Raw genomic sequence first — 12883 nt, 5'->3', positions numbered from 1 at the left:
AACATTGTGGCCCACCTGTGTTGGTGTGGTCAGATGGGAAGCCCTCACATCACCAGCCTTCAGCTAATATCAAAACTAGGTAGGTAAGATAAAATGCAGTGTCATTCAAGGAGAAAAAAAAAAAAAACACCTTATAGATATATTCATTGTATTCTTTTGATTAAATGATGCTTTTCCACCAGAGGAGCTCTGTTTAAAATCACCTTTAATAAAATTAAACCTGGAGGGAGGCAGCCCATGACCTCCTCACCTTCCTGCTTCCTCCCACGGCCTGAACCTGTTCTCGCACATAATCTCCTCCGGCCTTAGCTTCTTCCTCCCAGGCCTCTGGTTTCTCTCGCCTTCATGTGAGTCTTGTTGATAGATAACATGTTTCCTCGGGAGGATGGGAGGAGAATGGCACTACCTCTATGGTCTTCCTCTCCAAACCCATAACCCCAGGCTAGTCACGAGGAAAACGTGAGAAGAATCCTAACAGAGAGACATTTCACAACATGCCTGACCAGGACTCCTCAAAACTTCCAAGGTCATCACAAACAAAGTCAGAGAAACTTACAGACTACTGGAGCCTAGAGAAACATGATGGCGGAATGTCACGTGGTGTCTTGGATGGCTCCCGATCAGGAAAAAGAATATTAGGTAAAAACTAAGGAAACCTTGGGTCGCCTTGGGGGCTCAGTCAGTCAAGCCACCGACTCTTGGTTTCAGCTCAGGTCATGACCTCAGGGTCGTGAGACCCAGCCCCTGGGACTGGGTCCATGCTCAGCACAGAGTCGGCCCGAGATTCTCTCCCCCTCCCTCTTTTCCTTCCCCCCTGCTCCTCCCCCTGGGGGTGCTCGCATTTTCTCTCCCTTTCTCTAAAAAATAAAATAAAATAAAATAACCTTAAGGAAATCTCATTAAAGCATGGACCCTAGTTAATGATAACATATCAGTATTGGTTTATTAATTATAAAAAACCTACCACAGGAATAATAATGGAAACTGACTGTGGATTATATGGGAACTCTCTGTACTATCTTTGCAATTTTTCTGTAAATCCAAAAGTATTCTGAAAGGAAAGATTTATTTTAAAAACTGGATTTGACGTCAAGAATGTTAACGAGGGAGGAAGGCAGTGACTAAAGACCACGGTCGGGTCTGGGGAGTGGATGAGCAGTGGACAGCAGAGCTCAGTTTGCAAGGTGGGAAGTGGCAGACTCCCACGGCGACGGGCTGATGGCGAAGGTGGGGGGAAGCTCTGGGTGGCGGATGGGCAGTTAGAGAAAGTTAAAAATATTGTCATGCCTCAGAAAGGTCCTCGTTGAGGTCATCAGCATAAATTTTGGTCAGGAACAGCCAGCCCAGATGAGCAACTTTCTCCTAACAGACGGGCCAAGAATAGAGAAAACTGAAGCTATGATCGACCCAGATAAGGAATCCGCAGACCGTGTCCCCAAAATTCTCTCTTTTGATAGGAAGCACCTATAAATGCACTTTCTTCTTGTTCAAATATCCTTCCAGATTCATTATTCTCTGAAGCTTCCTCTCTAACTGCCCCTTCTCTCCGGTTTCCCACATTCTGCAATTTTCACGTTGAAAAGGATGAATCATGAGAGTGCAAACCATTCTGAGGGTGGCTTAGAGAAAATTCTTAAATTAAAGGGTTGAAGAAGCAAGATGAGGAAGAAGTTCAAAGCAACCCAAAGGGGGCTGGGTCCTTTCAGTATATCTCACCAAAGAAAGACGTATATTTCTCCATTTTTCAAAAGGACAGTAAAAAGGAAAGAAAAAACAAAGAGGACTCCAGTTTTTTAAAAGAATCTGAAGGTCAGAGAAATAGAAGCTTCTGGTTCACTGGCCTCCTGGACACTTCAGGCAGATAGCTGAGGACACCTCGAAAGGGAGACGGGCAGGAGAGAGTGACCCCAGCCCAGCTGGATAAACAGGAAGTAACCAGGACAGTGCATACCTTGACCCTGGGGAACACTTTCCGACTTTAGACACATTTTCACACACATTGTTGCATGTGACACTAACAAAAATCTGATGAGGTAGACATAACAATTATTAATAATCTCACTTTACTTAAGAGAGAGGGGCTACTCTGAGACAGTAACTGACGTGCCTAGGTTCCCCGCTTGGCATGGATGGAGCCAGGACCCAGAACCCATAACGCAGGCGCTCAGGCCGTGGTGTTGTCATTTAGCCTCGTGCCTAGGCAGACGCGATTGGCAGATGTAGGTGAAGAAGTCATAGTGCTGGTAATTAAATGTCAGTGCGTATCTTTATTCCAGAGACACATACATGAAAATGCAAATATTTCATTTTCTGCTACCGTGACTGCCATAAGGTGAAGGACAAGTCTCCTTTAAGAAATACCAGAGAATTGATAACATAAAGAGATAAAAAGAAACCTAAAAGCACACAAACTTTTTAGTTTGATCTTCAGTTAGTTAGTTCTTGGATGAAAAAACGAGGGCCGTGAAGCAGGTAATAGACAGATCTGAAAAAATAAGAAGTAAACTCTTCTGGATCGTTACGTACTCTTCGGCAACAACTGAATGGGAAAGGAAGGGCGAGACAAAGTTACAGAAATCGGCAAGTCGAACTTGTGTGAAAGTGCTCTAAATTTATATCGTCTAAAAACATGACTCAAAGAGACATAATCACAGCCTATAAATATCCCCCAAGCAACAATATATGTGGAAATAAAGTAAGTGAATTATTCACACCCGTAGGTGCGGGTCATTTCTCTTTGTCCGGTTGTCTAAGGAAGACAATGCTTTATCCCTGAGCTGGGGTCACCCTCACAAATGGAAACAGCCAAGGAGACTCTTAAGGTGGGTCCTGCTGCAGATGCCAGGTGTAGGGTTAAAAAGGGGAGCTGAGGGTAACGGCCTCCCATGGCTCTTGACGCTATTAGGAATGAGGTTGGACCACTCCATTGACTACTTTTTATTTCTCCTCACCTTGAAAAGGAATAAAAGAGAATAGAATTAAGTTTAAAAACTCTTTCTGTGACTGGCCCACTTGACTGTAAGAAAACCACAGACCATGGGGCGCCTGAGTGGCTCAGTGGGTTAAGGCCTCTGCCTTCGGCTCGGGTCGTGGTCTCGGGGTCCTGGGATCGAGCCCCACATCGGTCTCTCTGCTCGGCGGGGAGCCTGCTTCCCCCCTCTCTCTGCCTGTCTCTCTGACTACTTGTGGTCTCTGTCTCTCTCTCTCTGCACCAAATAAATAAATAAAATTTAAAAAAAAGAAAAATCATAAAAAAAAGAAAACCACAGACCATGAACAAGCACATCCAGGAGAAAGTGCTCTGCTTTGGTGTCGGGAGATAGCATGGTGCCAAATCTCATGATACACATTGAAATCTGCAAAGTCAAAGCCACTGTTCACAGACGCCATTGTGTTACAGTTTTCCCACTGCCGACAGGGAGAGTCCTACCTGCCTTACCTTATAAGTCACGTTTCAGATAGTAGAGCATTTTTTAAAACCACTGAGGACTGTGCAAATGCAAATGGTTGCTAATTATTATCATTATTTGGACTCTCCCAGAGGCAATGCTTCAAAAACACCATTTTTCACAAATATTTCTTCTGTGTGATCATTTTCTCCCTTTCGAAATTTTTGAGGTTTCCCAATTAAGAATCATCATCTCCTTAAGCCACAAATCATTTCAAAAGATCTATCTGTCCCAGTACTTGGGGCAGACTAAATCGTCGGAATTACAGCAGAAATGATGCTGGGCGGGCTCCTGCCGGGTGTACAATAGCGTGAGTGGAGTGATATTTAAAATATCAGGAGCTCTCTAAACAGCATGCTCAATTCATCCGCAGACCAATCCAAATCCAAGCAATATTTTTTTCCCCTTTGTCTTCCCAAGGACAGTTTTTCTGGTCTCGTGGAGAAGTTGCCCCAAATTTGATTTTATCTGTCTTCATTTCTTCTGCAGGGAGAGGGGTCTGAGGATGTAACCACCAGATATTTAATCCTTAAATAAGCAACAGTTCCTTGTTAGCATCATAACTAAGACCCTGAGCTCTGCCTTGTTGGTATCTTAGGACATTTACATAAATAAGATGTTCATATCACCATGTACTGTGCTGCGAGACCGTAAGCCGGCAACAGGCTGGTACACGGTCACTAATGCTTGCGATGGCTGTGGGACTGCCCACCACGTGAACTGCTGCCTGAGTTGGGACAATGGATGCCCAGGGAGTGTTTAACTACAAAAGACAAGCATTTTCTATGGAAATATTTGGGGCTTATTAAGCTCATTGCAGTGGTAGCCGTGGTGCTTTTCCATCTTCTGTTCCCCAGAGGTACCCAGGAGCATTTCCATCAAAGTTGGGCCCCTGTGACAATAGCACCTCCAAGAAACTAGAGATTTTTGCTTAGTACAGTAATTAACCTAGTAGACCTTGAATAAATGCCTATTCAGTGAAGGTAGAAGGCCTTATGTATCCCCCTTGACGCGCACACACACGCACAGATAACATTATAGTATGTGGGATTTTCTCCAATACAAATGTGAAGGTTACAGGAGATACAAATTCGGATGCAGGTGTTGTCTCTGCTAGTATCTTAGAAGGAGAAATTACCAGGGCTTCAGCCTCTATTCAATGCTTTCCTGAATTGGTGGAAATTGCCAAATCCGCAATATTAACATAGAATTATGGAAATTGGAAACAAAAAGCTGGAGTCTACTGGGAATGATAAACTCAAGATGAAATCAACCGGAAAATCTGGCTAACTAAAAGTGACATCCTTTGTGCTGGAATTTTTCTATCTGAAAGCTTTAAAAAGGCTATAATTATTTTGAGTTTTCAAGTCAGCCCTTTTCAAACTAAGCCTCCTCTTGTCTTCATTGCTCTCTATACCGTTCCTCCGTGTGAACTGGGGTGCTTGCCAAGCTTACCACTGAAGTGGTAAATTCATATTGGTTTTACACACACATGCATCTCCAGGGGATGGGAAGCAACACAACTTTTGCATCCTCTATGCCAAGGAAAACAAAGGAATATTTGTAGATCAGAACTCTTATCATGGGGCGCCTTGGTGGCTCAGTCCGTTAAGAGTCTGTCTTTGGCTCAGGTCATGATCTCAAGGTCCTGGGATCAAGCCTGTGTCAGGCTCCCTGCTCAGCAGGGAGTCTGCTTCTCCCTCTTCCTCTGCCCCCTCCTCACTCATTACTCTCTCTTTCTCTCTCTGTCTCAAATAAATAGATGAAATCTCTAAACACACACACACACACACACACACTTATCTTGTGCACAGGCTCAAAACACAGGGTAAATTAATCACCTAATAAGAAGTGTCTGATTGAGGTCAATAAATAATTTCTTTGCAAGTTAGTGCTTTTTTTTTCCATGGAGAAGCCCAAAAAATACAAGAACGCAGACTTACCTGGTGGCATTTGGGTCCCAAATCACAATGTCTGCATCTGACCCCACGGCTATTCTTCCCTTTCTCGGATAGAGATTGAAGACCTTCGCCGCGTTTGTGCTGGTAACTGCCACAAACCGGTTTTCGTCCATTTTACCACTATGCTGTAAAAACAGTTCAAGAAAGAAAATGCATGTGTTTTAATGACCACATACTTAAACATCTCCTATCCATAAAAGTGCAAGACTTGTATCTCTTAGAACCCAACAGAACTGCACCTAATTTCTTATGCTGTGGAGCCAAACACCTCTGGGGATGCTGGTGAGCCTTAAACTATCATAATGATAATAATAGGGATGATGGGTTAACACAAGCCTGAAGATAACTTTTCACAAGCTTAAGCTTAACTCCCACCCTTCACTAATTTTCTCCATCCTTCCCAGAATCACACAGACAACAGCTAGATGTCGGCAATAGTATTTTCAATTTTTGTTTAGAGTTGACTACCACTCCCTACTGCATTTATGATCTGGTTTATTTACTGTAGACCTAAGAATGATGAGATGATCATGTAGACAACAGTTGAAATATTATAGAGTTAAAATAAGACAGACCGTTAAATCAGATGACAAGACTTTTAGAAAGAGGAAAAATCAACTCAAGAGATTAAATTTTGTGCTACTGAAATGTACATGAACCAATAATCATGGAGTCTATTATAAGGGATTTTAATATGGACATACTGTGGATTAATGTGGTCTTTCTAAAACCATATGATTTTGGGTTTTTGTTTTGTTTTGTTTTTTAAGATTTTATTTATTTATTTGACAGACAGAGATCACAAGTAGGCAGAGAGGCAGGCAGAGAGAGAGGAAGAGAAGCAGTCTTCCCACTGAGCAGAGAGCCCGATGCCATGCAGGGCTCGATTCCAGGACCCTGGGATCATGACCTGAGCAGAAGGCAGAGGCTTTAATGCACTGAGCCACCCAGGCGCCCCTCATTTTTTTTTTTAAATGTTGAGAGCTTATCCCTATGTACATTTATATGGTTAGGAGCATCCTTAATAAGGTTTATTTAATTACCAATGTGTCCATGTCTCACAAAATGATTAAGAACCACAACCTGAGAGTAATATTCCCATGAGTAAACCATTTTAATGTTTCATAAAATAACACAGTTTCTGTACATTATTAGGAAATATTCGATTTTTTAAAAGTCATTTACACACTTGCTATATTATGGAAATTTGCTTTAACGAACATACTCATTATAATAGCACAAGTTCAGAGAAAAAGGTTGAACTTTTAGCAAGAAAATCTAAGCAAAGAGAAAGAGGAAGAGTCATGTGGGATGATTAGAGTTAGGGTAGAGGTACAAAGGGCTGAAAGATGATTAGCAGAAGAAAGGGCTATGGAGATGTTTTGGAGATCCTTACATGTAAACTGATCATTCAAATGTCATCGTATAAGTAATGGAAAATGTTTAAGGGTTTTAAAGAAGAAAATAGCATGAATAGTCCTTTGTTTTTGGAAGGCAGCACTGGTACTAGAGGATAACATAGGTAATATAGAATAAGCAAACAGAGCCAGGCAGAGGGGCACCAGCTTTGAGACTACTGCAACGATCCACACAAGACAGCCTTCAAACTAGAGTAGTCAACATGAAGATGTAAATAAGGAGACATGTTAGGAATCCAATTGACAATAACTGGTAAATAATTAGAGTTAGGAAGAATGGTATGTGGAGGGGATTCTGAGGTGTGAGATAATGTCATCTAAGGGAGGGCTCCTGAAAAATGGGTGAGAATGACATGAAAATGGTGGCCCAGGTATAACCAGACCAGTCTCCCCACTGATCCGTACAACTACATGTGTCAAGTGGATGGACAGGTGAACATATGAACATTTAGCCACCTGATTCTTCTCCATGATCCAGGAGACATTTTTAAATCATGGACATTTAAAAAATTTCTTTTTCTAAACTTTGGGTTGTTATTTATGTGATTTTATACAGCAGTTTCAAAAATATGATATACAAAGATCCTCAAAAGGGGACATCTACAAAAATTTCATGAGAAGGAGATACAAACAGAATAAAAATCCTTCATGTATTTTCAATCATTCCAAGTATTTACAGCAGTGATACATGAGGAATTGGGATTCAAAAACAAGAAATCAAGTAGAAGGGCTATAACATAGACTAGAGAGGAATCCTCCTGGTACCCAATCTAAATTTACCCCCTAATGTCTGCATAATGATGCAACGCATCATCTAAACTCAGTTATGCAGAGATGAAAATGATTTTTTATTATTGTCCTGGAGGATGGGGTAGCGATGGTCACGGTGCTGCATTCCCAGTCTCCACTCTAATAAAAACAATCACAAAGCTTTTCTATGAAGGTTTGTGGCACTTTGGTCCTGAAATGAGCCAGATCTTGGCTAAAGAGTTCAATAAAACAAACTGGATCCTGTGAAACTCACCACGCCTTTTTCCCATATTACTGACATCCGGTCCTCAACACCGTTCACTCCATTGGGAATCTTCGTGAAATCATCCTTCCCCAGAGCTTTCTGGCAAGTGTTGAAAGTGCAGTGGTCAGTTCCTGTTGTGGTTAGATCACCACTGAAAAAGAAGAACACACAAAAGTGTGGGAGGAGTAGATAAAAGACATCAGAAGAAAACTACCAGAACCTTTCCTGTTCTTCTGATGCCCTTCTCAACTGAAAGGCAGAAAGCTGCAATGGACAATGAGTGACTTTTTCAAGCACATATTTCAGCCATACCCATCTCTATTTTAGGAAGCACTTTCGGAAAATAATACTCTTACAAGAAGTGTGAAGCCAGATCATGCTCAGGTCAGAAAAACTGGTTCTAGACTCCATCACAGGCTAGTACTATGATTATGAGTTTGTCTAATGCTCAGGGTTGTTTTTTTTTTAAGATTTTATTTAGTTATTCATGAAAGACAGAGAGAGAGAGAAAAAGAAAGAGAGAGAGAGAGATAGGTAGAGGCAGTGGGAGAAGCAGACTCCCTGCAGAGCAGGGAGCCCAATGCAGAACTCGATCCCAGGACTGTGGGATTACGACCTGAGCCGAATGCAGAGGCTTAACCCACTGAGCCACCCAGACGCCCCTCTAATGCTCAGTCTTATCTAGAAACTGATGATGATGATGATATGTACTCGATGATAATTATTTTAGGATCACTGGCAATAACGTAAGGGAAAGTTCTTTGCAAGTAGAACACTACACAAAGATGAACCTCAGTGACCCACATGAACAGAGGCAGCCCCTGGCCAAATGGCAACATTGAGGTGAGCAGAGATGGGACACTGGCTGAGGATGTTCATGTCACCAGAGGCAGAGAGCCCTGCTTTGAATTGTGAATAATCTTGGAGATGTAGACGTGTGAAGGAGGAAGTAGGCTGAAAGAAAAAGGTAAATGAACTCGAACTTTTGTTGTGAAAAACCCTTTGTTAACTTGGGTCTAGTATCTGAATGGGGAGTGTTGGGGTCTCCAAGAAAAGTAATCATAACTTCCCAGAAAGTAGCACCTCTGAAAATAGTTTGGATGGCCGTTCATGGGGATAACCTCTCTGAGGGCAGGATTTTGCCTTTCACCCCTCTGGTGGCCCCTAGATCATAACCTGTCAGATGTACACAGGCACATCTACTTCTTGGGTTCGTCATAGAAGAATATTCAAGAATATATGGATGATTAAAAACAAAGCATCATCAAGAGACTAGGTTCCAGGCCATAGGTGACAGAAAAGACGAGGAAAAAGAAGAGAGTAAAATTTTAGTAAAAATTATCTGATTTCTCTGTGTCTGGGAGAGATTTTGATACCATATCATAATTAAGCCACTGCTTTTTTGGTCCCAGGTGAGGGACTCCTCACAGCCTATCATGTCAAGTAGAACAGAATACTGCATAGAGGTCAACGAAGGTCAGATGGGAATACACGATGTCCTCTGCTCAAACCCAAGACTCATATGATACCTTATTTTGGCAGAACCCTTCACAATCATTTGTTAAATTATTACTTAGCCAATAGATTCATGAGGAAGTGAGGCGTTGAAGGGTCCGGTCGCAGAGGCGGCCCCATAACATGGTGGGCTGCATGGTGCCACTCTCTGTGCCAGTAGTGCGTGCCGTCTGTGCCCAGACTTGCCGCTATGGGCTCTCCATAGACCACTTTCCCTGGAAACATCAAAGGAAGCATTCAGTCCCTTCATTTGCTCTCAAGAGAACCACCTGACAAAACACATAAATATGCGTCTTCTCTGTGCTAGCAAAGGATGATAGGAATCCCAGACCACAAGTCACCTTTCATGGACAGGATTTAAAAATGAAAACTACTGCTTCGTGAGCATTTACTATGTTCTGCCCAGGAGCAGTGCACGCTGTGGTAGATGATTATACCCACTCCCCGACACAAGGCTTGACCCCATGGCCTACTTTGGCCAATTAAATCCGAAAGAAGTAACATGCCGAGTCTTCCTTCTGTCCTTAGACTACCACAGGGGGCTTCTTCAGTTGTGTCTCAGGATGAAGAGAATATGGAACACAGTTAGTGGCAACCCATGGTGGACATGAGTCCGAAGGAGAAAGAAATCTCAGTAGTTGGAGACCGTTAACATTTCCGATTCAGCTGTTATTGTAGCCTAATCTAGCAAATGCTGGCTGGTATGTGTGCCATTCTAATGAATTTATCTCAAAAACCCTACGGGGCAAATGCTATTGTTATCCCCATTGAAAGATGAAAATAAGTAACTTCTGTACAGGTGTATTACATGCACCCAACATAACATGGATGGTGTTGAGGAGGTAGGATCTGAATCTAGGCATTTTGGACTCCAGTCCTAACTTCTATGCAAATACTACCCTGGTGACAATTATCACGTGGTCATATGGAGTTCAACCATGGTATAGCTCTGTTACAACTCGATTGAGAATCTCTTCATATCCCTTAAAGGATAAAAAAACAAAACAAAAACAAAAACAAAAACCATAACAACCACCAACCAAAAAAACAAACAAAACTCCTCCAAAAACTTATGTTAAATAAAAGAACACTCAGATAATAAAATTGTAGCCAGACATGCATATTTTAAAAAATCATGCAAATGAGGCCATCAAGAGCACACAATGTTAGAAAAGCTAATAGTGCCTAGTGAATTTGAATTTAAAATCAGAATCCTATCTCTGATTAGCGTTTGTTGGGATAATAGATGCACCGGCATTGAGCTGATTGTCCCCAAGCAGTCACAGAGGTGAACACAGAGTAAGGGATGCCTGCCCACAGAACTCTGCGAGCTTCACTCTGGCTAGTCAGACAGCGGATTTCAGTGAAAATCCTGATAGAGAACTGAAATTAACTAACTTCGGCGGAGGATACTGACCGTGGGTGGCCATCACCTGCCTGCGTCAGATTCAACTGGAATGTAGCACCCTCTCACAGATCATTTCTTTTCCTAAACTAACCATTTTCCTCTTGCAAATCACAAAACAAGTCTTACTGAAGCCTAACAAACCCTGCTTCTTAAGTAACCAAGTATCACGGTCAGTAACAGTTACCTCCCAAGAACATAGAAAATCCGTTAAGATCCCTCACTTTCATGCCTCTCTTTTTCTCTCTCTCTCTTTCACGTGCGAGCGCGCGTGCACACACACACACACACACACACACTGAATCCCATCCCCCTTCTGTTTCTTACTGCCTTACTCCCAGAAAAGAGGAAATACCATTAGTCTCTCGTTGTGCTGTGTGTAGGACAAAGAACAATCTTTTTTTAATGTGAACTAAGAGGTAACGTACTGTTTGCTATAGAGCGAGCAGGCTGGACCTCATTATCTGACTAGCGGGTATGGAGAGAACTTCCTATCCTACGGGAACATACAGATAGATGCTCAGACAATGAAAAACTCAGAGACTTGATCTGTAACCACTTTACAAGCTGCCAACTCAGGATTTTCCACGGTGCTTCATCATACAGGAAAGATTCTTATCACATGCTCTATTCAATCATTTGGCCATCAAGGTGAGATGGGGATACAGTTCCAAAGTTCTACAATTTTAATAGCTCTCAGGAAAAATTAAAAGTGTCAGCATCTACCAGGAGTCTGCCAGGACCGTTTTGAAACCAGATGACATGTAATCTCCTTGGAAGGTTTAAGCCCCTTTAAAATGTGATAGGCCATGGTTTTGGTATATACAACAAGCTCTTCATTAATGGGGCTATTTTCTTTCTTCCCTTTTTTTTTCTTTTTTAAGATTTTATTTACTTATTTGACAGAAAGACACGGCAAGAGAAGGAACACAAGCAAGGGGAGCAGGAGAGGGAGAAGCAGGCCTCCCACCGAGCAGGGAGCCTGATGTGGGGCTCGATCCCAGGACGCTGGAATCGTGACCTGAGCCAGAGGCAGACACTTAAGGACTGAGCCACCCAGGTGAATGGGGCTATTTTCAATAGTTTCCCCATTAAGCATATACAAATATACTTTTAAAATTGTAAATAAAAGGTAAAAATTCCCAATTACTCTTTCCCCTATTTTACAACAGTTCTAAGGCATCTTCCAAAAAATTCCCAGTATTCAAGAAGGAAAAAGGGGGGAGGTAAATAAGGGGCCTGTGTCCTGGGTAATCCATAAATTGGAGAATCAAACTGGATAATTCAGCATAATCGAGAGTTTTATTAGACTTGGGCCAAAAATAAAGTAATAATAAAAATATCTAACATATGAGGGTGCCTGGGTGGCTCAGTGGGTTACAGCTTCTGCCTTTGGCTCAGGCCATGGTCTCAGGGTCCTGGGATCGAGCCCCACATCGGGATCTCTGCTCAGCGGGGAGCCTGCTTCCTCCTCTCTCCCTGCCTGCCTCTCTGCCTACTTGTGATCTCTGTCTGTCAATTAAATAAATAAAATCTTTAAAAAAAAATCTAACATATGTATAGCACTCTATAGTTGGCAAATAGAGTTTGAGTATCATGTATCTCATTTGACCTTCATGGCAACCTGCATGCTGGTTTGACAGATAAAGGAACTGACATTCAATGAAACGAACTACTTTGCCCACATCACACAGGTAGTAAGTGGTACACGGAATTAGAACCCTAGTATTTTGGTATCCTATCATACATACACATTACGTTACTAGGTGAAGTGTCATTCGTCATTTCTTGGTAACGAATATGTATTCTGAAATGTTTAAGTCAACCACAAGCCATTTGTGGATGTGGCTGAGCAATTTTCCAATTTCACTTACTGGTTTCATTTACTCTGCTTAGCAGGCTGGTAATGAAAAGAGCTGTATCTGTCCTAGTTGGGTACTCTCCTGATTACACTTGAGACCAGACGGTTTCAACAACTCTCAGGAGATAGAACATCTTCGTCATTCATCTCCTCCCACTGTCTCAGCAAGGTTTGCACTGTACCCTGTCCACCCATACAGGATCTCTCCTCCTCTCTCCTGGCCTGAAGCCAAAAGAGACTCTGCACTTAACGATGCTAT

The 12883-nt window shown here is 42.2% G+C and overlaps 1 protein-coding gene across 2 annotated transcripts in view; it reads right to left on the bottom strand.

The window, feature by feature from the left end:
- Positions 1-12883, bottom strand: part of DPYS (dihydropyrimidinase) — an 82711-nt gene that overhangs the window by 41577 nt on the left and 28251 nt on the right. For both annotated transcript variants that reach the window (XM_080801509.1, XM_080801508.1), the window contains exons 5-7: positions 9417-9573; positions 7853-7994; positions 5393-5535 (exon numbers count right to left, since the gene is read on the bottom strand). In XM_080801509.1, coding sequence (XP_080657635.1) covers positions 5393-5535; positions 7853-7994; positions 9417-9573 — 442 coding nt within the window. The remainder of the gene's footprint in view (positions 1-5392; positions 5536-7852; positions 7995-9416; positions 9574-12883) is intronic.

Source organism: Martes martes, assembly GCF_963455335.1.
Source record: "Martes martes genome assembly, chromosome: 4".
Classification (NCBI taxonomy): Eukaryota; Metazoa; Chordata; class Mammalia; order Carnivora; family Mustelidae; genus Martes; species Martes martes.
Note: the sequence above shows the minus strand (reverse complement) of the source record. Positions and strands in the feature narration are given on the sequence as shown.